Genomic DNA, 22,893 nt, shown 5'->3' on the forward strand with positions numbered 1-22,893 from the left:
TAATGGGTCACAAAATATCCAGTTGTGACTTTCAGCTCAAACAACACAAAAAAAGTAAATGTTTGGGAAAATACATGGTTGAAGATGAGTTCTTCTTATAAATTATTGTTATATATTGTAAAAAAAAATGTTGTTTTCACCTCTACCTTCTCCCGTTTTGCTGGTTTTATTTCAGTACTTTTGTGTTCGAAATAAATTAAAAAGATTATTGATAGTTATTTTATTTTGAAAATCCTGACCGGATATAGAGTCACTCACTCCGGCTAACTGAAATTAACTCACAGTAGAGAGTCAGTTGAGCCGTAGTGCTGCTGAGCGGAGAAGCTGGTAAAAGATTTGTAAACTGGAACCTCCGTTTCGAACTACTTTTCAGTTAAACCCGGAGAGTAAAAAAAAACAACAAAAAACAAAAAACGATAAGACCTACTCAAGGTAAGTTTTACACGAAGAGTTTTGAATTTTAACTGCTTTGCTAACTTTTTGCTGTTGGGGCTGTGGCTCTTTCGCTAACATTAAAGCTAACTAGGGGCTAACTTAGACTTTCTTCCCAATAAGAGGGAAGTCGGTTGACTACTAAGTAAAGTATAAAAATAACAATATTAGTTGTAAATACTGGTAACAAATGTTCTGGGAATATGTGAGCTTGATTAAAAAGATACACTTTTGAACTTGATCACATTTATCAATGCCTGTGCTGGAGTAGATTTAGTTTTCCAGAGCATTAAAAGTAAACTGAAATAAGCAACGATAGTTCTGGCGTTGTTTGCCAAATGCTTGGTCAGTAACGTCTGGTTAACAGCTGGTTCATTTATGCCGTTTCTCATCAGCTGCATATATCTTGCTAGAGAGATTCACAGTGTTTCTTTGCCTGTAGTGATAAAGGGCGGGGCAGGTTTCGCAAGTGAAGATAACCTCCTGGTGCATGTCATGTTAAAGGCTCACAACATTGCAAAATCGGTCCAACTTCTCAAGAAAAAAATGGTTCTGCCTCCACAGATTTCTCTTGAAAACTGGATCCTTACTTAGTTCAGTCAGTTTTACGCATTGACAACCGGGTGACAGGTTTAAGTCTTTACTTTTACACTGTACAGGTATAACTCCGGTGACATTCATAAAAATAAATTATGTAGCAGCGAGTCTGCGACTCCTAATCGTCTTCAATTTAGTTATTTATTTTAATTTATTTCTCATAATGGCAAGAAGCAGCGTAAAATAATTGGCTCAGGTATGTATCAGATTATCAGGTTATGATAATCGGGATTACGCATAAAGATTAAACATCACCAGTTCCAGCTTTTGCATTAATGGCATCCTGTATCCAAATATAACAAAGGTTTTGTGAACATGTTGGTTTAATCAGTAGTTTTGATCTTAAACTAAAAGGAAGGAGTCAATTTCTCTGTTTTTTTTTAAAGTGTACCAAAAAATACACTTAAAAAAAAAAAAAAAAGAATTTCCTATTTTCTTTAGTTCAAAACACAAATACTCCATTTTTGACTCTACCTGAGAAAAGTGCGCCCCTAAGACAAAGGTACCCTGGGTGAAGAGGCACAATGACGCATGTTTTAAGCACTGACTTAATACACACATAAAAAATAAAATTGTATGCGAATTACTGTATTTACAATGAAACAGACAAGTATCTACAACGTTCCTAAATTACTACCTCCTAATATTACAGTTACAATGTTGCATATTGCAAGGTTTCCCTCAGATAACTTGCTAAGCCTGGTGGTTGAGCGCTAGGGCAGTTGTTCATCCAGCAGCCTGCCACGTTTTTGAGTTAAAAAATGTTTAAAGTTGATAGGAAATATGAAAATATCACTTGATAATTCTGTGTTATTGAAAGATTAATATCCGGACACCAACTGTAAAGTCTTAAAAAAAATCGAAGTATTTTTAAAAGAGTTAAATTAATAAGCAGTTCTTAGCCTGGTGGGGGCACAAGTAAAGCCTGGTGGCCCACCAGGCTTATGATACACCGAGGGAAACCCTGTATAGCATACAGCTTCATATCCTAAAGCAAACCTTTAAGGCTTAAGTTACTTGTTACTACAACATCTTGGATTACATGAAACAGGGAAGTGTACTGATCCTGAGCCTGGCAGTCGGCACCTAATGGGTCCTGGTGATTCAGTGGAAGCTTTCAGTCATCGTACACCTTCAGTGTTCAGCGTGAGGTTTAAAATGACTGTGGTTTTGTGTGTTTCTTGTAGGAACGTTGCTAGGGTAAAGCAGTAGTGAAAATTCGGAGTTCCTCTTTCTCTTAGAGGCCATGTGAACTGATTCCTCTGCCAAATAATCGAGCTAATCTTAGAATGGTTTTCCAATTTAGAAAACGGAGGCAGTGCTGCTTCACTGGGATTCATCTTTTATTAGTGAATTCACTGGAACACCCATGAAGCAGTTCAAAGATCACATTTGTGGGCATTGAAGCCTCAGTTTACGAGCCGAACAGCTTTATTTCACACATTGAAAAGAAAATTAAATATCTTTTGCAGATGGTTTGTGTTTGCAACGCTTTCCTGAAACGTTTTGGAAATAGTCGAGTGGTTTCCACAAGGGGGAGGAAAAAAAAAAAAAAGTTCCTGTCAGTGATGCAAGGATCTCCCCTTCCCTTTCATATAACACCGTTTCCCTCCATTATGTTCCCGTCCACGTTGCTGGCATGGTCAGTGGAAAGTGCCTGAAGATGTGGAACAAACGGCATTGTTTTTCACCGTTCACGAAGCGTGCAGTAGGTGTGTGCTCGGCCTGTTATTTTGAGTTCAACCTGCTGTTGATAGACTGGTGGCTTCGATGCAAAAATATGTTGCCTCTTGTCTACAAATTTAGTCTGGTGGACTTTTAAAGCTCAGCGTACGTCAGCTTATAATGGAAAGTGTCCACATTTGGGCAACAAAAAGGGACCACATCCCCAGGAGACCAGCAGTCATGTGCAGCTGTGGAGCTTGCACAAGGAAGGAGGTCAGAGGTGACTGAAAGGGAACAAGTTTATGTGCACATGAGATTTTTAAAATGAGTTAAAGTAGGGTTGTTTTTTGTCTTGTATTGGCATGTTGAGCTTAAGCAATCTCCTGCTGTGAAGTTGTAATAAAAAAGGGATAGATCAGCTCAGCTGCCCTCCCCTCCTGTGAGATATTGCAACTTTTTTATGCAACATAGATGGAGTTAAAAAAAAAACATATCCTGTTCCTGCCTGCTCATGTAAGCAGGTTTTGCTTAATTGTAAGTATTATGTTTTTTCCCCCCTCAGCTTTGGAGTTATATAATCACAATTACCTGTTAATCTTTCTTCTTTTTTTTTAAGCTGTTCTTGTGTAGTTGGTGGTCATCTGGCTACCTGCATTTAAAACCAAAGCAAAGGTAGTCAGTCTTATTTTTAGACAAAATGGAAAACGTGTTTTTTCTTTTCAGTGAGAATTATTTAGTGTTGGAAAAACTTTCCTCTACTCACATTTGTTACGTTCCGACCACAAACTTCAGTGCATCTCGTTGGGATTTTATGTGATGGAGCAACACGAAGTACAGCGTGATTGGAAGGTGGATGAAAACCGTTCAAGGTGTTATTTGTAAAGACTTGCAGCTGTAATGGAAACAAGAAGGTGACAAAAGGTATTTGCACAGGGAGGCTGAATACAAACTAGGGCTGCAACTTGCAAATATTTTAGAAATATATTAATCTATCAATTAGTCTGATGATTAGTCGATTAATTGGATAAAAAATGGCACATTTTACAGATTTTTCATTCAACCACAAGCATTTTTTAATAAACAATATTAGAAATACTTTAGAAGACGTAAATAAACAAATAATCCAATTCCTTTTTTAAACATTTTATTGCCTAAAATGCAATATCGTAGCTTTGCTTTAGTAAATCTTGAGTAGTTTTGACTAAAACATATTTACAGACAAGTATTTCTGTCTTGCATGCAAAATATATACTTTTTTTTTTTTTTTTTACAGTTTTGGCTTAATTACTGCGCTGCATTTTAGTTTTTTGTCACCAAATGGCCTTTTTTTTTGTATTTTGCAGTTAACGATTAGTTGACAATTATTTCAATAATTGATTAATCACGATTGATTTGATTGACCATTTCAACCCTAATACTTTTTACAGTTAAAAAATGTTAGAAACCATGTATTTTTCTTAATTATACGTTACTTTGTGTTGCTAGATCAAAAAATCCCAAATAAAATACAGTTGTACTAAGATGGGAAAGTTCAGGGGACATGAATGCGTCTACATTTAGTCCTAAAAGACTCAGAGTTTGATACTAAAGTTAAATTTGACCATAAAAACCTGGAAAATGAAACGGTGTAGATGTGCTGCGCTAACCTTTCTGTGTTTGTCGTTGCAGTAAATTTTAACCCTGTGATGTAAACGTAAACAGCCTTCAGACATGCGTGTCTTGGCCCGTCAGCTGTCAAATCAGTTCAGTCACGACCTGCTGCCGTTTTCCTGCTTCTCAACTCTATTTGTGACACTCTTTTTGCCCCGGCAACCCTCTGCGCACTTGGGATTAATCGACGGGTGTTTGTGTGAAGACTGGCCATCTTTAAGTTTAGCTAACGCAGCTGCTGTAGCGCAGCTGATCACACATGCTGCTTGTTGCCGAGGCGAGAATCTGCAGTAAACTTTGCCCATCATCTCTTGGTAATCTTATCATTTGCCGCTGCTCAAACATATCCCCTCAATAAAACCAGAATAAGTCGATGGGATCTCGCATGATTGTGTTTGCAGCTTTGGTCGCATGCTTGCATAACATGCCAAGGTTCAGTTTAGGCATGGGAGCGCTGAGGAATGCATTTGTTCTCATCTATCTTAAGGCTGCTGCCAGCAGCCAGATTCCAGTGTGCTTAACGGTTCACTTCCCTATCGGCGTTTAGTGGATATCATTGTTGCTCTTGATTATGTAATCTCCAAATCCTGTAATCATGCGGGGTTGACCAAATCCTGTTTATGTTATCAGTTTAAATGACAAAACCTTCAGTGTGTGATTGTTTGTAACTCTTTATATTCTGCCTCCAATGTGTTGTTTCTCATCTTCTCCTTATATGAGGCGATGAGCGTCGTTGAGTTTCCCAGCAGAGTTGGTGGACTGGGTGGACTTCAGACCGCCGCTCAGTCAACAGCATTGTTTACAGTTATGGGTCAGGCTGCGTTCAATTGTTTAAAACTGCCGTCCACCCTCCTCCCCTGTGTCACACGGAGCCAAGGGTGTGCAGGCGTTTGTTTCCATTCAACGTTGATTACATTCGGACAAATGAGGAATTTCCTAAATATTATTACAATTGGGCTCTATTTAATGTTGATTTAAAGGTAGACAAATCTTAGTTTTATTAATAATCAGTTCAGTTGTATTTTACCACCTAAATAATGCGAATAAATCTTAGCTGTGTGTATATATTTTCTCTAACTTTATTTGTTTACTTGGATATCATTCTGGATGGCTGTCAGGGGAATTTTCTACTCTGGAATATTTTACATTTGTAACCAGATATTTAAAGTTTCCCTCAGATGCTCTCAATAAGTTTTTAAATGAAGGTTATATACAATTTTAAGAGAAGAAATGTTGATGTCTGCAAATTCAATGTTTTTGTGCTAAAGTAGAACAATTTCACATTAAAAAATGTTGAGGTTCTGATCTTTAAGTCAAAAGTTTGAGCTGTACAGAAAGCGGGATGTTTGCTAAGCCTCTCCAGATCAGGGCGGTCCAGTTAATGTCCAGTCCAGGTGTGTTGGAACAGGGATGCATGCAAAACCTGCAGGACACCAGCCTTTGAAGATGGGCAACTGTCTCCAGGGAAGAAAGCTATTTTTTGCACTTGGTGAACAGTTTCTGTGTTAATTTTACCATATATCTAGAATTACTATTCGGTAAAAAAAAAAAAACATAAGAAGCCTGATTTTTGATTCAAAATCTGCTGCTTTTTATATATATGTATATATATATATATATATATATATATGTATAAAGAACCAAACATCATGCAGTCTGTAAACATTTCCATGGCCTTTGGAAGAGAATCACTAATGCTTTTTTAAAAGCTCAATAGTAGTTTCATCTGATAGTTTCAACTTAACATGTTTGCATTTGATATGGTAGTACCAGAATTGGGTAGTAACTAGTTGCATTTACTCAATTATATTTACTTTAGTAACTTTTAGGAGTGTTTTTACCACGCTGTACTGTTTACTTTTACTCGAGTAATTTTATTTTATTTTATGAACGAAAAACAAACATGTTTTAACTAAAAATTAACCAGATGCAGACACACACCTGCAGTTTTTGTTGAAGTTTTACTTTTTTTTTTTGGAAAGAAAATGATTTTTCTTTTTGTTTTGTTTTTTTACTTGATTATTAATTTTTGTCTGTAAAATAACAAAATTTCCAGTTAGCTTTATGGTTCATTTGATTATGTACAGGGATGAGGGGATTGGGCACCAAAACCAAAACAGGCTTCAGCCCAGGGCCCTTATTCTACGAAATCCAGCCCTGCCGAAGAGGCTCAGAAATGTTGCTGAACATTCATTGTGATGGTTTGGTTCCTTTAAAACAAAAAGGGATCCAGTTTTCGGCAAATAGTTCACAAGAAGCTTGAGTAAATTTGAATGTCTGGCATTCTCTTGAAATGGTGACAGATAACATCTGCTGCGCTCACAAAGGCTGGAGCTTTTGTAAACTTTAAACCTGACTGTGAGCTCAATCGGCATTAAAAGGACGATTGTTCACGTTGTCGGTGGTGACCACAAAGCTGCCCACTGTCCAGGAGCGGCCCTGGAGGGCGCGGACCAGTGACCACTCATCCTCTCGCTGTCCCACTCCTCTGAAAGAAACACTGTGTGATCACACTTGGCTTCAAAATGGGTCTTGTTTGACTGGAATTTGAATTAGAGATGAGAGTTAGATAATATAATATTGACTCTACGCCGGGTGAAGGAACACAAGAAAGGACGTTGGCTAATTTAGCCTTTTATGTGTGAATAATTAAAAAAAACATATGTATTTTGCAGGCATGCCTTTATATTAGGAGTAGTCTGGAAATGTATGAAGAGAATTGTAAGCGTCCCATTTTAACATTTGATACTTCTCATCTAGTTTTGTTTTCTTGGTTAAATACACAACTCCTTCATTATTTGTACCAACTAGGATGTTTCCTACTGTACTTTAACGTCCTCTGTCATGAGGTCACTTTCTGTTTTCTGCTCTTGTCTGGTTTGGTCATAATGTCATATTTTGGAAGCTGACTGAGCGAAGCACGACTCACAACTCCAATTAATGAAAACAGGATGTAATATGGAAACAAAAACACAATTAGACTACATCTAAACTAAATTAATTTTCCCCCATCATTGGATATTTTGGTTTTTGACTTTATGAACTCATAAAAAAAAACAACAACAACAATATGACTATTTCACTACTTTTGTGGGAGTGTAAATAACTTTAAACTGAAGTTGAACTGTACTTGCTGACTTTAGCCATTTGTAGTAAAGCCTGCATCATGCAATAATAATGTTGGGATAATATGAATCATGCTAAATGATCAAATCCTGAACATTATTAATGCGTTTCTGCTCTGGGTTCACTGCAGACATACATCATGTTTTCTTTCTATAAGATCTTCCCACCACGTTATCTTTTTCTGCTGCAATAAACGACAAACGTCCCAAAATATATTAGTAGCACAGGGAGCCTGAATGCAAAGTATGCCGTTTGTTTACTTGGTTTTTATTGCTGCAATTCTTTTTGGCCTATGTATGTATGTATGTATGTGTGTGTATATATATATATATATATATATATATATATATATATATATATATATATATATAAGAACAACAGCACTTAGCGTGAACTGTTACTAATTATTTCTAAATAAAACTTATTGATCTGTTCAAAAGCTTAAAATATTAATGGAGAGATCATCAACACTTTGTAGTTCGTCATGGTCTAATTCCCCTGCTACTTTTGTTTTCTTTTATTGGGAACAACAACATTAAAAAAAAAATTATCTCCAGTAATTCCTGGAATCATTTAAATCCTGACGCAAATTTTCAGTTGCTGTCTGTTGGATCTAGACGTTGCCACCGTCTGAAAATCTAGTCACAAGAGAGTGGAAGGTGAAAAATGAGGAAGGGAAGACGACTGAGTAACCAAGTGGAGAGCAAAATGAGGGGATGAATGAGAGAGAGAGAGGAGACTGTGGAGTTTGAAATGATGGACGTGATGTGGAGACGACAAACAGAGGCCCGAGTGTTTCGCCCGTCTCAAGGAAACGGAAGCTGCCTGCTGTGTGTCCTCGACAGTCGCTTTTTGTTTATCTCTGCCAGAGCAGAGACTGTGTGTGTGTGTGTGTGTCAGTGTCACCAGAACCTTCCGTGGGTTCGCTTCGTCATCAATAAAACCAGGTGGGTGAAAACACCCACCTGCTGCCGGGATTATCAAACCACATCACAGATTTATCTTTGTCTTTTGGTGTTTGTCTTTGTAAAAGTGAAAATTAGGCTTGGATTAAATCAAAGTCAGGATCTGAAAGGTGTTTGCTTTCACCTTTAATCCAACCTGTAAAAATTGAATCTTGAGATGTTTTCATACCTTCATCAATCTATAAAAATGTAAAATTGCTTTCAAAGCAAATTATGCCAGAATAAGTAGAAATGACTAAACCACAACCAAAAGTATTTTTAAACCTATATCCTATATTTAAGTCATGTTTAGAAATATTTTAATTATTCTAGCAATAATATGCAATTTTAATTAAATCAATCTCCAAACTAATCCGAAATTCTTTATATTTCTCAGATTTAGAAATATTTAGCATCACTAAAATCATTAACATTTTGTTGAGGAGAAGGAAGAAAAAACACCAGGAGCTAATGAATTTCCTAAATGTGTATATTACCAAACTATATATATTTGATGTAAAAGAAAAACACTGCAGCATTATCTACTACTTACGGTTTGAACAGCTCAGTTTTCTGAAATATTATTGAAGCTGATTTTGTCAAATGTTTGATAAAAGTTGTTTATGCCTGAAGTTTCTTATGTTTGACATTTTGCATTTGTAATTATGTTGAGTGGGAAGGCTGGTTTACCGTTCAGAGTCAAACACATTAATCAGTGTTTAAAGTGAACTGATTGTGGATTGTGTTTTTTTATATATACTTCTCTGACTTTCTAATTCAAGCAACAAATCATTCTTATCTAAAAGAAACCTCCGTCCGTTGATTTAATAAACAAAGTTTCGCCACGACGGCACAGAATTAGTCACTTTCTGTTTGCAAATCTTTTTTTTTCATGGGTGAATTTCAGATGATTTGTTTTATTTTACTTTGGTTCATGTTCTTTTTGTTTTTCTCTCTCTTTTTTTTTAGCGTAATCTTGGGCAGCAGCGATGTCGGGCGCCTACGATGACTCCATGAATGACGTCTCCAGTGAAAGCTTCTGGGAGGTGAGGCTTTTACAATCTTTTCCTCCAATACAAAATCCTTTTATTTGTCACGTTTCTGCTGCACACATGTACAACTCCGTTTCAAGATAAGTTGAAGACGAAAAACCAAAAAGCTACTAGATTGTTGTTTGCTTTTTCGTTGCGACGTTTGGGAATGAATCATCATCATCATCATCTTTCAGAGAGGACAAACTATAAAAGAGAAGTTCAGTTCTTCCCAGCCAAATCCTGATTTATAACGCCTAGTAAACCTTTCATCTGTGTATTTTTATTTATTTATTTTTTACCCTCAGGTTGGAAACTACAAACGCACGGTGAAGCGGGTTGATGACGGCAATCGGCTGTGCAGCGACCTCATGAACTGCATTCACGAACGCGCTCGCATTGAGAAGGCGTACGCGCTGCAGCTCACAGAATGGGGAAAGCGCTGGCGGCAACTCATAGAGAAGGGTGAGAATACAGGAGATCGAATGCTTGTTACTGCTGAAATGTAGTGTTTAATATATAGGCACTTAATTTAGTCACATTTTCAAATTTATTGATGGTTATTGATGCTGTCATGGGAAAAACGGGGAAGAAAATGCTAAAAATAACATGCTAGCCAGTTTTTTTAACATCATCATGGAAGGAAATTTATTACAATAAATGATAAGCGACACAATAAATGCCCACCCCTATTTGGACCAACACAAAGTAGTGCATGTTGTGAAGTGGAATAAACATTATATATTCATCCTTCAAAGTGGATTTACCGCTGCAGGTTTAAACTTCCTTTTTTTTTTTTAATGTTTTAAATGAGAACAAATTGTCATTTTAAACAATGGCCTGTTCTGAAAACATTAAAACATCACACCACAGAGCATCATACAGCAGAAGACAGAAAAGTATATAATAAAATGGAGAAAAAAATAAACATGCAACCATATTCATACAAGCTAAATGCACCATAAGTCAATAGCTTTACACAGATCATGAACTGTAATTTTTTTTATTGTTTCTGAGTTGACAAAGGCTGATGGTGAAGTTGGCGTACTGAGCTTTATTGTTTTTTTGTTTGTTTTTTTTGTTAATTATTCCAATCCTTGGGTGAAACTAAATGAAATGAGGATTCACTTATTGATCTACAAACTCTTTGGAGCGTCAGACTGATTAATTTATGCGAGTATTGTTGGAAATATTGGAGCAATTCTAGTTTTACAGATTAATTTATACCAATTTAGAAATCTGTATGAATGAAGTGTAAAGCGGTTAACAGGTGAGTATGGATGACAATGGCGGGTATTAAAAGAGGCATCAGTAATAAAACGGATTGCAGTGATGGATGAGATCCAACTTATGAAGCAGATTTAGATGCAGATTTAGATGCAGATTTAGATGCAGAGAACTTGTAAAGAGTTTTCAGTGTGACAAAACAGAGGGAAAGCTTACAGTGCATGAATGTTTTTGCATTCAGTGTAAATCATTTTCGTGTGCAGGCCCTCAGTACGGTACGTTGGAGCGAGCGTGGGCCGCCCTCTGCACCGAGGCCGAGAAGGTCAGCGACCTCCACCTGGAGGTGAAGGCGGCGTTGATGAGCGAAGACTACGAGAAGCTGAAGAACTGGCAGAAGGACTCGTATCATAAGCAGATGATCGGCGGCTACAAAGAGACAAAAGAGACGGACGACGGCTTCCGCAAGGCTCAGAAACCCTGGGCCAAGAAACTGAAAGAGGCGAGTTCACACCTCTGATGAAACGAGCTCAAAGTGATTTTCACTTTTTTTTTTCTTTTTTTTTGTTGCTAAAATATGAACAGCGACAAGCTAAAGGAGCGTTTCACCCTTCAGTTCTCATGACTGCGTTTTCCTGACTCACTGTTGCTTATCTCCTCTCACCGTGGCAACAATCTTATTAAACAAAAGCAGCAGCAAGGAAGCAGAGCAACCCTTCACTTTATCGTCGGGCGTTCGCCTCCAACATGCTGCCCTGTGTGTGTTTGAGTCAGAATAAAGGAAGGAAGCAGTGAGGGGTTCAGATGCTCTGCTGCTCATTTAGCAGCGTTTTCCACTTTCCTTTGTTTCGACAAATGTGTTGGTAAGCACAAAATCCAACGAGCCACTGAGGAGTCTGCAACTTGATGCTCTTTGCCCTCACTTCCTGTCTGTGATGGTATTCTGGTCTCGTCAGCGACCACAAGCAGTTCGGTAGTTATGTTGACTAAAGTGATCTTCAGGCATAGAAGAAATCAAGCTAGCTAACAGAAGAACAAGGGCTCCCACTCAAGTCGCATGACTTCCTGTTTTAGCACGTCGCTCATCGAAACAGCTGCTCTGACTGAGGCTCAGGTCACGCGTTACATTCTGCGGCTCATTCCTGAAATTCTTCCAGGTACTTCCCTCGACCCGTCGTATATCAGCCATAAATTCCTCTCGTCATAAATGAATCATAGGAAACTCAGCGAGCACGTTTGTTTTACTCATTTGATTTCAGCTGCACCTGGAACATTTTGGGCAAAACCTTTATGCGGAATAGTTTTTGAAAGATCAAAGCCTCTTTTAGCGGATAATAAAAAATAAAAAAAAATTTAAAGGCACGTGGAGCCTTTGTTTACAGAGCGAGCCGAGGTCCCGGCAGCTGGACCCACCGGTGGGTCCGTCGGGTTCTAGGGGTTAATAATGCCCATTCATCCCATCCATCTGGTCTGTCCATCCATCTATTTGTTCATCCATTAATATCCTTCATGTATTAGCATTTTGTCCATCCATTCATCTGGTCAATCTGCATCTATCCATTTATTTATTCTCTTCATTTATTCTTCCTTTCATCCATCCCTTTATGTATTCCTCCTTATGTTCGCCTGTCCATCTTATTTAATATTTTTTCGTTCATTTGTTCATCTGTCCTTCTGTTATCCGTCCATCAGTATGTCCATCCATTCCTTATCCATCCTTTTATTATTTCTCCACATTTATTTTTTCTGCTCTTTGTCCATTAATTTACTTTTCAGGTTTCATATTTAAAATGTTACACATGAATTTGAAGTGAAGCGTAAAGTATGCAGTTTTGAAATGAAAGTCCTCTAACATGCAAAGATTGCTTCAAAATTTATAAAAGTTAATTGTGAATTGCTAATTATCTGCTTAGGGAATCAAATCTTTTATTCCATGAATGTCGGATTTTACTGTCAGCTTTGCTCCTTTGCTTTGGGACTGGTGTTTTTTTTAAATGTTTTTTTTTTTTATGTATTTTATTTTGTTGATTCTGAATCCTGCAGGTGGAGACAATGAAGAAATCTTACCACGCAGCCTGCAAAGAAGAGAAACTGGCAGCCAGCAGGGAAACAAACAGCAAGCTGGAGAGCAACAACAATCCAGATACTCAGAAGAAACTGCAGGAAAAAGTGGAGAAATGTCAGCAGGAGGTCCAGAAGGTACGACCGGCTTCATGTACAGTACCTGATCCCTTTCTGGGGGTTTCAGATTGAAAATATGTGGTTCCTGTTTGGCTTTGCATTGTTTCCAGACCAAAGAGCGCTATGAGAAATCCCTGGAGGAGCTCGAAAAGTTGACCCCTCAGTACATGGAAAACATGGAGCAGGTGTTTGAGCAGTCGCAGCAGTTTGAAGACAAACGTATTCGCTTCTTCAAAGAGCTTCTGCTGGAGGTTAAGAAGCACTTGGACCTTTCTACAGACTCCAGGTCCGACGGGAGCACAACCTTAATCAAAAGGCTATGGCTTGGAGATAAAGACTCTGAGTAATTTATTTTACTGTTCTGTCAACATAGATTCCAGACGGTCTACCAGACGCTTGAAGACACGATCTCTGCTACTGATGCTGAGGATGACTTGAAATGGTTCCGATCCAATCACGGCCCGGGCATGCCCATGAACTGGCCGCAGTTTGAGGTACTTGAACGCAGCACATATTTACACAACGAAGTGTTTGAAAAGAGGATTAATAGAGATTTACAAGTAAAGAAGATACACATTGGCTTTATAATGTTTTTTTTTTTTGTAATTTGTAATGAATATAAACATATTTGTATTTACACTAATGAACAGAAAAGCTAATGCTCAGATGGTGATAAATAACCTCTAACTGCAGCTGTTTGCCTTGTAAATGTATCCTCTGCATGACTGTGCAGCCTTTTGTTATTGTTTCATCTCTGAGGCATGTTAGAGAGAATGGTGTCGTTTTTCTTGTTGGGAAATGGGAGAAAGACAACAACGACAACAAAAAACTGCCTCTGCATGCATTGGTATTTTGCTGTTGAGTGCCGTTGATGTGAGGGGCCTTCCTACACCTTTTCCTTCCTTCTATGTTCACCTTAGACTTTTTTAGACAGGATGTGAATGAAGGACAGCATCTCTGTGTTCAGGAAGGCTGCAGGTTTTTTGATTCTCTCATTCAAGCTTACAGGCTTGGACTGTGCTCCAGTAATCCTAACCAAAATTGCCTCCCTTTCCTCATGTTTGACAGAATTTGGACCGGTCAAAGCCTCGCTCCTTTAAGAGACGGTCCATCGTAGTGAGTTCTGCACGGAAAGGCTATTCTGTCACAGCAGCAATGGGGGGATTTCTATATTCTCGCTAACAATCTGACACCTCTGTCCATTAGTGTGTGTTTTGATGTCCCTCTATTTGTATTTCATGCTGAATGAAACGGCGGTACAAATATCAATCTATTGCATGGACACACAACACTGATTTGATAGTTAAAAGGCATGTTTTCAACTTTTTTACAAACTTTACTTTCCCATTGTTTTCAGGTTTTTTACCTCAAAAATATGCAGGAAAGTATAAAAGAACAAGGCAGACGAAACGCAGATGAAAATGATTTAACACACAACATTTAATAATTTAATTTCATGAGGTAGGGATTTAAATGACTAAAAAATCCCTTTAACTTTGGCTGGTGAGGAAGAAGTCAGGAAAATGATTCCTGCCTTCATTTTCAGGAATGAAAATGAACAAACCTAACAAACCAGTTTATTAGGTTTATTGTAAACCTAACAAACTGGCACCACACCCGTTAATTTAAAGTCATTCTCGGGTAAATTAAAAATAGAAAAATTAAAACCAAATTCTGATTGCATTCAGTGGGCCATTATAAGTTCTGCTCTGGCATTTTTTATTTATAAAGTTTTTCAAATAAATTTATACCAAAGGATACAAAGACCTGAACATTAACAGAAAAACAAAAACTGATGACAAAGAAAAATCCACAATATTACACAAACAATATAACGAGTAAATGCATAAATGAATAAATAAAAACTGGTCCAAAGTTCCTCACTGTTACCTACTCAACTGTCCATTTTATCTGGAAGACACTTGACAAATGTGGTTCAGTAAACGGAGCATTTTGGTCATTCACTCGTTCCAACACTGGATTCTTGCTCCGGTTTCGAGAAGCACCGTTACTCTGATGCACCAGATTGTTGGCACCCTTATTCCTCCCACCAGCTGCGTCACCAAAATACGTATTTAGTCATAAAGTAGTTAAAAAGTCTCACTTTTCTACACGTAATATTTATGTACTGCTGGGGTTGCCATTCTACGACAACTGATTTTATTGTAACGCGGACTAAAGGAAATGTTCTTTATTGTGAATGTTGGTGCGGTCCATTATAAGAAACATTCATTTACAAAACGAACACGTTTTGTCGATGAATTTCAGGGCCTCCACTTTGTTGCTTCATGTTTCCTGCTTAGCCTTTGGTTGTGGGCAAATGTTTCAGTGTTCCTCCTTTCAGCAGGTGATGGAAACTGCTTTTGATCATATATGTGATTTTTATCTGCCTCTTATGCACACACACACACATGCATGCACAGCTTTAAGCTCCTAAGTGTGTCTTCTTGAACACATTTTTACTTACCTTAGACTGGAACATCATTCACATGCTGCGTATGTGTGAGTGCAAGACGTTCTCTCTCTCTCTCTCGTCTGATGCTGCTGCTGCATGTTTTTGGATTAAAAAAGGTTAAACATTCTGACTTTGTTTGCTTCGTGTCCACCAGGACTGGTCCGTAGACCTGAACCGAACCCTCAGCAGGCGAGAGAAGAAGAAACCATCAGAGGGCGTGACCCTGACGGCCATCAGTCAGACCGGGTCGGACCAGCCGGTCCAACCTGCCAAGAGCAGCAGCAGGTCCGCATCAACTCGGTTTTCTTCTTCTGAAATGCCCACTCCTCCAAAACACGGCCAGCATGATGTTTCATTAAATGGCCGTTCCCGTAGCAACGGCGAGCATTTTGCACGCCATTTTGAGAAGCACCGTTACTCTGATGCACCAGATTGTTGGCACTCTTATTCCTCCCACCAGCTGCGTCACCAAAATACGTATTTGGTCTTAAAGTAGTTAAAAAGTCTCACTGTTCTACACATATTTATGTATTTTATTTGTCTAAAAATAAAATACACAAGTATGTATTTGATAATTTATAAATTATCAAATGATCATTTGATAAATGATAACACATTTATCCATTTGATAAAACCAGACTCATGTCTGTTTCCGGTGGGGGGGGGGGAGCCGCTCCCCCACCACTGGGATTATAAGTTCGTTGTAGCTGTGCCAAAACTAATGTGGAAATATTGCTCACTCGCACAGAGGCGTTCAGGAGCAATAAGTAAGTAAATAAATAAAGTTCAGGGGAGTTAAAAGGTTTAATGGCTTTTGGTGGAACAGCTTAAAGCAGTCTGGAAAAAATCTGGAATCAAACTATTTAAGGTCTGGATTAGGTTCTGCAATGGAAGAAACGGAGGATGGAAAGATTTGTGTTTCCAGACACTCCCTTTCCTTCGTCAAATAGTTATATCCGCTCGTCTCTTATCCATCCGTTTGCCCAGCTACGCTTCTCCCTTCATCCATCATTCCCTTCTTTTGTCCATCTTTTCATCTACGTATTTTTTTTGTCCATATTTCCTTTTATATTTTTGTCCATCCATCTGTTTTTTTTAAACTGACCTTTATGTATACAGGTTCTCTCGTTGAAATCCAAAAACTTAAAACACTGACAATGGAAATAAGTAAAAGATTTGACTCAATTAAACAAGCTAATAAAATATGAGCTAAATAAAAGGACAAGTTTCACTCTTTTAGTCTTAATCGTCCCAAAGGAATCTATTCTTCTCTGTTTTAAACCCTGGCCACTTTAAACATATCTGCTATAAATTCATTGAACATTTTTCTCTTCGTGTTTAAAAAAAAAAAACTAAGTGTGAAATTTGAGCCTGAAAAAATGTTGAACTTTCACATAAATTCTGATAAACATAAATATAAACATTGATATTTGACTCCTGTGAAGATTTAAAGCCGCCGAAGGTTTGATTGTCGCTTGTTAATGACGTGATTGAATCCGTCTGACCCGATTAGATAAAGCCGTTTTTGTCCTTGTAGAGGAATTTGCTGGAGATCTAACTGTGTCAGGGAAAAGATGAACAGTAGACCTGATAATAAATCACACCATTCTCTCAATTTCGAACAGATGCGTTCCATTTGATAAAACCAGACTCATGTCTGTTTCTGTCAAACGTTCCTCCCTCTGTTTTTTTTATTTTTTTTTATCGACGCGTCTTCAGGTTGTAGTGAGTGATGAGAAATTAGAGTGGTGCAGGGCAGGAGTGTGTAGGGAGTCAACAAAGGGAATTCCAGTCATTTAAAGCATTTGACCTTTGATCTTTCATTTTACTGATCGCCTGACCCTCTTCCCACCATTGTTAGTGTTTCTCATCTTGTTTATGGATCAGTTGTGTCGCCACACAATGAACCCTAAGGGATTTCAGCCCAGTTAAAAAAAAAAAAAGAAGAAAGACTCTCTTCTTAATTTGTAATTCAAAGATCTCGTTTGTCGGCTAAAACTCTCTGAAGTTACATTGTGCCAAATTCCAGCTCGCCGTGTTTGCTGTAATAACGCCGCAGCCTCGGCTCAACCCGCCTGGCATGACCGGGTAAACAGAGGCGGTTACTTTTTTTTAAAAAAACAAACTGATAGCCGCCTGCGTTGCACGGTCCAGTAGTTCAGTCAACGGAAAGCAGAAACCCGGTGTTTCCTGTGGGGAAAGTTGAAGATGCGTTTTGCGCTTTGATGCAGAAATTTGGGTCCTTTACTTTTTCGTCGTCGTAATCAGTTAATGGATAACTGGGTCTGATGTACCAAGCCTGACTAATTTAGTGCTGTTATCATCTCCGATTGTCACAAAAAGCAATAAATCAATTAATCATTTGGACAACAGTTGCTTAAAGTAATTGAAAAGCCGCCATTTTGAGAAACGCTCCAAACAATTGACATTCAAATGCCTGTTTTTCCTGTCCAGCCTGAATGATTATTGATTTTTGAAATTCAGTTTTGGATCGAGACTTCATAATCTATTTTAATTGTTGTTGTTTTTATTTGTTTGTATTTTTTTATAAATGTTTTCCAGCTCCATTGTTAAATGTTCTTTGATTAGGTGTACTTGCATTTATCACTATTGAGATAAATAGTGATAAATGTCCTATCGCCGTAATCTCTGGGACAGTTAATTGTCCAGTAAAATGAGTTCTAACAACAGGCCTGATTTGAGCTGAATGCCTCCGTTTTTCTGGTCGTTTTGTCGCTAAAATAACTTCAGGGTTAAACTGTTACTGCAGATACTCGGTCAAAAAGGAGGGACTCCAGTCAGAAGCAGAACAGCATTCAGTAAAACATTTCAGCGTAGAAAATGACCTTTTCTTCCTCACTTATTGGTTGAACGCTTTTTGTGCGTGTGACGAGGCATTTGCATGGATCCACTTCTTCAGCGTGGGTTTAGATGATGGATTTGCATCTTGCTCCAGCGTGTGTCGGAACGTTACACACCTGTTGTTGAATATAATTAATTTTGACCTTTCTGCTTTTCATTTAAACTACTTTTATTTTGCATTAACTGGATCAAAAAAAACAACAAAAAAACAAAGGTGTCAGAGTGCCCTTAAAAAGCCTTGAATAAGTGCATTTAAAATTAAACCCTTAAAATATATTACTTAAATTTTTATGTTTAGGAAGTTGAATTTCAGCTACAGGCTTTTTGTATCCATCAATAATCTTCTGCCATAATTGGTTGTGAATTTAAATCGGTTTGTTTCCAGGTGTAAACCCAGTTTTTAGGCTTATTTTGGTACGTTTTTGATGGGAAATTGGTTATGTTCAAACTCTACATTTCTATTCATTTAGTTGAAATTTAGACAGCTGATTTAACAAATGCGACAGTTATCCCAACATCATCAAACTAATGCAGTTATTCACCCCAACCCAGTGAAAAGTGTCTTATCTACCTTTTCTTTTCACGCAGAATTATTATTTAATAATTCTGCCTTTGTCCAAATATATATGTGTCCTTTGTCCAAATATATATGTGTGTGTGTGTGTGCATGTTAATCCATTTCTAACTGTGCTCCATGTTATCAGCCTGAATGTGGCTACTAAAACAGAACCGGTGGGCACAAACCCGTTTGAAGATGATGATGAGGAGCAGGAGGAGATGGCTGAGGAGGAGCAGACCACCGTCAACCACGTCTCTGTGAATAAAGAGGAAATAAAAACGTTGGTGAACAGGAGGAAACCCTCCGCCAACCCGCAGCCTCTTTTGTTCCTCTTCCTTTTCCATCTTTTACTCCTTAGATTGTCGTTGTGCCGCGTCTCCTGCATCTCTTCTTCTCTGTTTTTTTTCTCCTTCCCTCAGGGTTCAGGTTGTTGTGTTGCTCTGCATGGTCTCTGAACGGCACTGCACACAGTCGGTGTGCGTCTGTCCTTCACGCCTAACAGTTTCACGTTTTTGCAGAGCGTCAAATGCCGAGACGCGCATGGAGGCGCTCGTTTCTGCTGTGGGAAATGTCTTGGTCTTACAGTCAGATCTGATTTCTGCCACATGTATTCACAGGTTTAGAGACTGATTACTTATTCAGTTCATTTCCAATTGGCATTAAGTCAAAAATATCAATTTAAAAGTTGTTTCTAACTCCCAACCGGTCTGACTGTAACCCCCTTGTGTTGCTTTTCTTCTTTTCCAGCTATCAGAACCCAGTTCTTTCTGTTTAGGTGGCTCCCTCTGCTGGCTGTCAACGTTAAAACGCCAATCATGCGTTTGTAGTGATGATTTGTCTTGCTTGGCCTTTGTTTTTTTGTTTCATGAACCTGCTATGTTTATGTTGCCATGTTTTATTTTTATTTTTTTTTAAACTTACCTTTCATCAACATTGCCAGCTCTTCATCTCCTAAAGGCATGAAAGAAATTACGATCATTTAAGTTGAGCCGCTGCCACAAATAAGCAAATCTTTACACTGGATGTGACTGAAACCAAATGTTTTCATCGTGTTATTCACCTGCACTTTGGGCTTTTGTGTGGTTTGTTCCTGCTGGTGTATTCGTCTTACTTCTAACTTTTGAACTCTTAAGCCTGGCATGCTGAACCTTTACCAAAAACAACATGGCAGGTTATTTAATTTTTTATTTTTTTTTTTTTTGAAAGTGAGGATGTTTTGCCTGTCTGTCCAGCACCAACAGCACAGAGAAGACCCCAGACTGGTCAGACGAGGACACAGCCGGAAACCCTTTCTCCACCAACGGCGACGGCAATCCGTTTGAGGAAGAACCCGAGTCCCCGATCATTTCTGTTCCCGTTAAAGCCCTCTACGATTATGAAGGACAAGAGCAGGACGAGCTGAGCTTCAAAGCAGGTTTGCAGCGTAAATAACATAAAAACCTCTGGTAAAAAGCTTTTTTCAGTATCATAATCTAACTCTGACGTAAAAGACAAATCCAACTTTTGAGTATATTTAGTGATAAATGTTATCCTAATATAGTTATAAATCTCGTCACTTTGATGTTTTACTGCAGTTCCTATTTTAAATGGTTCACTGTATCAAATCTGCTTCTATTCAACAATTGGTTGAAGAAGAATCTGCACATTTGACCTTAAAATCATAACTTTTTAGCTATTTTTAGACGGCTTTGTACCAATTATTTCCCCCTTCTTAGTAGCTGTGCTAATTAAAGCTACACAATGTGGAGCCACCATTGTCATTACAGTTGTGAAACCTAGCAAATATTGCCTCTGAGGACTAGTGAAATATTATATTTTAACTTCAATAAATGTAACTTTTTTCTGGACAGACTTGATAGATATTTCTAGTTGCCAAGATGCTAAAACTCAGAGTATTGAGGGACATTATGTTCAAGGAAAATGTGAGTTAATCATAATTCATGTCCTCATTGCAATTTTCTGTGCAGCCCTAAGTCTGGTGCTTTTGTTAAGCCCGGACATCCTGATACCAAAAATAGCAGATTCGGATTAAGATCTTTTAAAATATTATCTCCTTCTGACATCTTCTACTATTTCTAGCCATCCTGCCTCAAGCAATCATTGGAAATTTTATTAGCAGAGACATACTGCAATTATCTAGCTGTTTTTTTTTTGTTGTTTTTTTTTTCCAACAAAAACTTGGGTTATCATCCAGTCTTTAATGATATTGTGGTGAGTTAGTAATAGAAAGTAGACCTTTGACACACATTTTGGCAGTCAACCATCTTCCTCGCCCTTTATTTGTTCCCTTTTAACCTTTTGCAGGTGACGAATTTACAAAAATCGGAGCAGAGGACGATCAAGGCTGGTGCAAAGGCCGACTCAAGGACGGACAAATCGGCCTCTATCCTGCTAATTACGTCGAAGACATCCAGTGAAAAGCTTCGCCCGACGCAACAAATGTGAAGAAAGAAGAAGAAGCAGCGTTCGGGCAGAATCGGCTTGATGTTTCTCTTCCTCCTTAGTAAATGATTAAATAAGCGTGTTGTATGAGGACCACTGTTGCTTGCTACAGATTGGCTTTGGTGTGAACAAAAGAGCTGGAGAAGAAAGCAGAGCACATGTTACCGGGGGAACAGCTGCTGTCAGTCTAAGATGTTACATAAAATCACATTAATGCTGTTACAGACAAGCTATTCAGATGTGTGTTAGGTGAGATTCAATTAAATGTGTGTTAATAAATGTGTAAATGTATATATATGTTTATATATATATATTGTTTAAAACAAAACACTGGGATGACAACCTGCCTTGTGACGTCAAATGCAACCTTAATATTTAAACCCTTTTTTTTTTTTTTATTAATTGAGGGAGACTTTTTAGTTATTCTTGCTAATGGACTCCAGTCCATTGATATGTAGAACATGTCTTTGCATAATATTGACCTCCATGTATTACCCTTTTAAATTTGCTCTGTCGTTTATCTTAAGGAATTATTTTTGAGCTGTCGAGCCTCATCCTTTCTTCATCTCCGTTTTTCTCTTAAGGTTTCAGGTTAGTGCAGATGAATTGAATGTATATTCAGTGATTGTATTTTTCACATATTTTACAGATGCTAGACGTATGCAACCACTGATTTTCTTATTTTACTTTTTTTTTCCTGCCGACACACACACACACACACAGATTGCATAATTATATTGTTTATTATTCATGCAACACTGAATGTTTCTCTCACTTGAATCTGCATGTTTCAGTTCACTTACTAAAAGCTAATTATCCTGCAATTGAAAAAAAAAAAATTTTTAGTGCTTGTTTTAGCAATAAAAATGCATCCAAGCAATGTGTGGCAGACATGCGTTTAAATAAATGCTGGGATTAAGCGTATTGCACATGGATTAGGCATATTGAAGAAATTACATGTTTTGAAGTAGAATAATTTATAATCCCACAAGTGCTCTTGTTCTACTCTTGCTAGAATGCTGTAATTTAAAATACTTTTGTACATCAAATGATTGTTTTTGAGTATTTCTTGAGGCTGTTACTTTGTTATTCCTGTAAATATTTTTGTTTTTCCTTCACAGAGCCATTTACATTCTTATACAACATGCCTAATTTCTAGTTTCATCCTAAAACCTTTGACATAAAAGCTCGTATTTTTAACAACCTTAATGCACATTTGGGTATTTCTTTTTTTCCTCCTCTTCAGAAATGGACTCCATCCTGTTCATAGTTTATATATCCAACGTTGAGGTAGATGACGGTTTTTTTTGTCTTTAAAACTGTTTTGTCATGTTTTCAGGGTGGGCTGCTGTCGGTCGGCAGTAACAGCTGTACTTGCACATTTGTAAATGTTGTATCACAACATAATAAATAGATTTATTCAGCAAAAGATTTGCCTTTTAATATAAAAATAGGAATGCTTATGCCATATTTCATCTGATATACCTTGTAGATATTATTTTTCAGTGCCTAGGTTTGGGTTTGACTTATGTAATCAAAAAAAATCACTAAGTGTCATTTAATACAATTTACATTGTGGCTTAAAGTAATTTTAATTCTTTTATGATCATATTGTAATTTTTTAACACTTATTGCATTCATTTTATGGGTCTGTTTTGCGTTTTTTTTATTTAGTGCCAGTTTATATTAAACCATATGCATTTTGTTGTCAGTTTTGTAATTAGC

The 22,893-nt window shown here is 37.7% G+C and overlaps 1 protein-coding gene across 2 annotated transcripts; it reads left to right on the forward strand.

The window, feature by feature from the left end:
• Window positions 1-267: 267 nt before the first annotated feature.
• On the forward strand, window positions 268-22,595 carry pacsin2 (protein kinase C and casein kinase substrate in neurons 2). 2 transcript variants are annotated; one of them, XM_007579156.2, is made up of 11 exons: window positions 268-432; window positions 9,384-9,460; window positions 9,754-9,910; window positions 10,936-11,171; window positions 12,713-12,868; window positions 12,961-13,136; window positions 13,224-13,344; window positions 15,460-15,590; window positions 18,872-19,006; window positions 19,959-20,140; window positions 21,031-22,595. In XM_007579156.2, exons 2-11 carry the CDS (start codon window positions 9,404-9,406, stop codon window positions 21,141-21,143), a joined length of 1,464 nt encoding a protein of 487 aa, XP_007579218.1. In that variant the 5' UTR covers window positions 268-432; window positions 9,384-9,403; the 3' UTR covers window positions 21,144-22,595. The 2 variants fall into 2 exon arrangements, with proteins under 2 accessions (XP_007579218.1, XP_007579220.1); XM_007579158.2 differs by lacking the exon at window positions 18,872-19,006 and having other exon boundaries at window positions 270-432.
• The last annotated feature ends 298 nt before the right edge of the window (window positions 22,596-22,893 follow it).

This window comes from Poecilia formosa, unplaced genomic scaffold, assembly GCF_000485575.1.
Source record: "Poecilia formosa unplaced genomic scaffold, Poecilia_formosa-5.1.2 Scaffold509, whole genome shotgun sequence".
NCBI lineage: Eukaryota > Metazoa > Chordata > Actinopteri > Cyprinodontiformes > Poeciliidae > Poecilia > Poecilia formosa.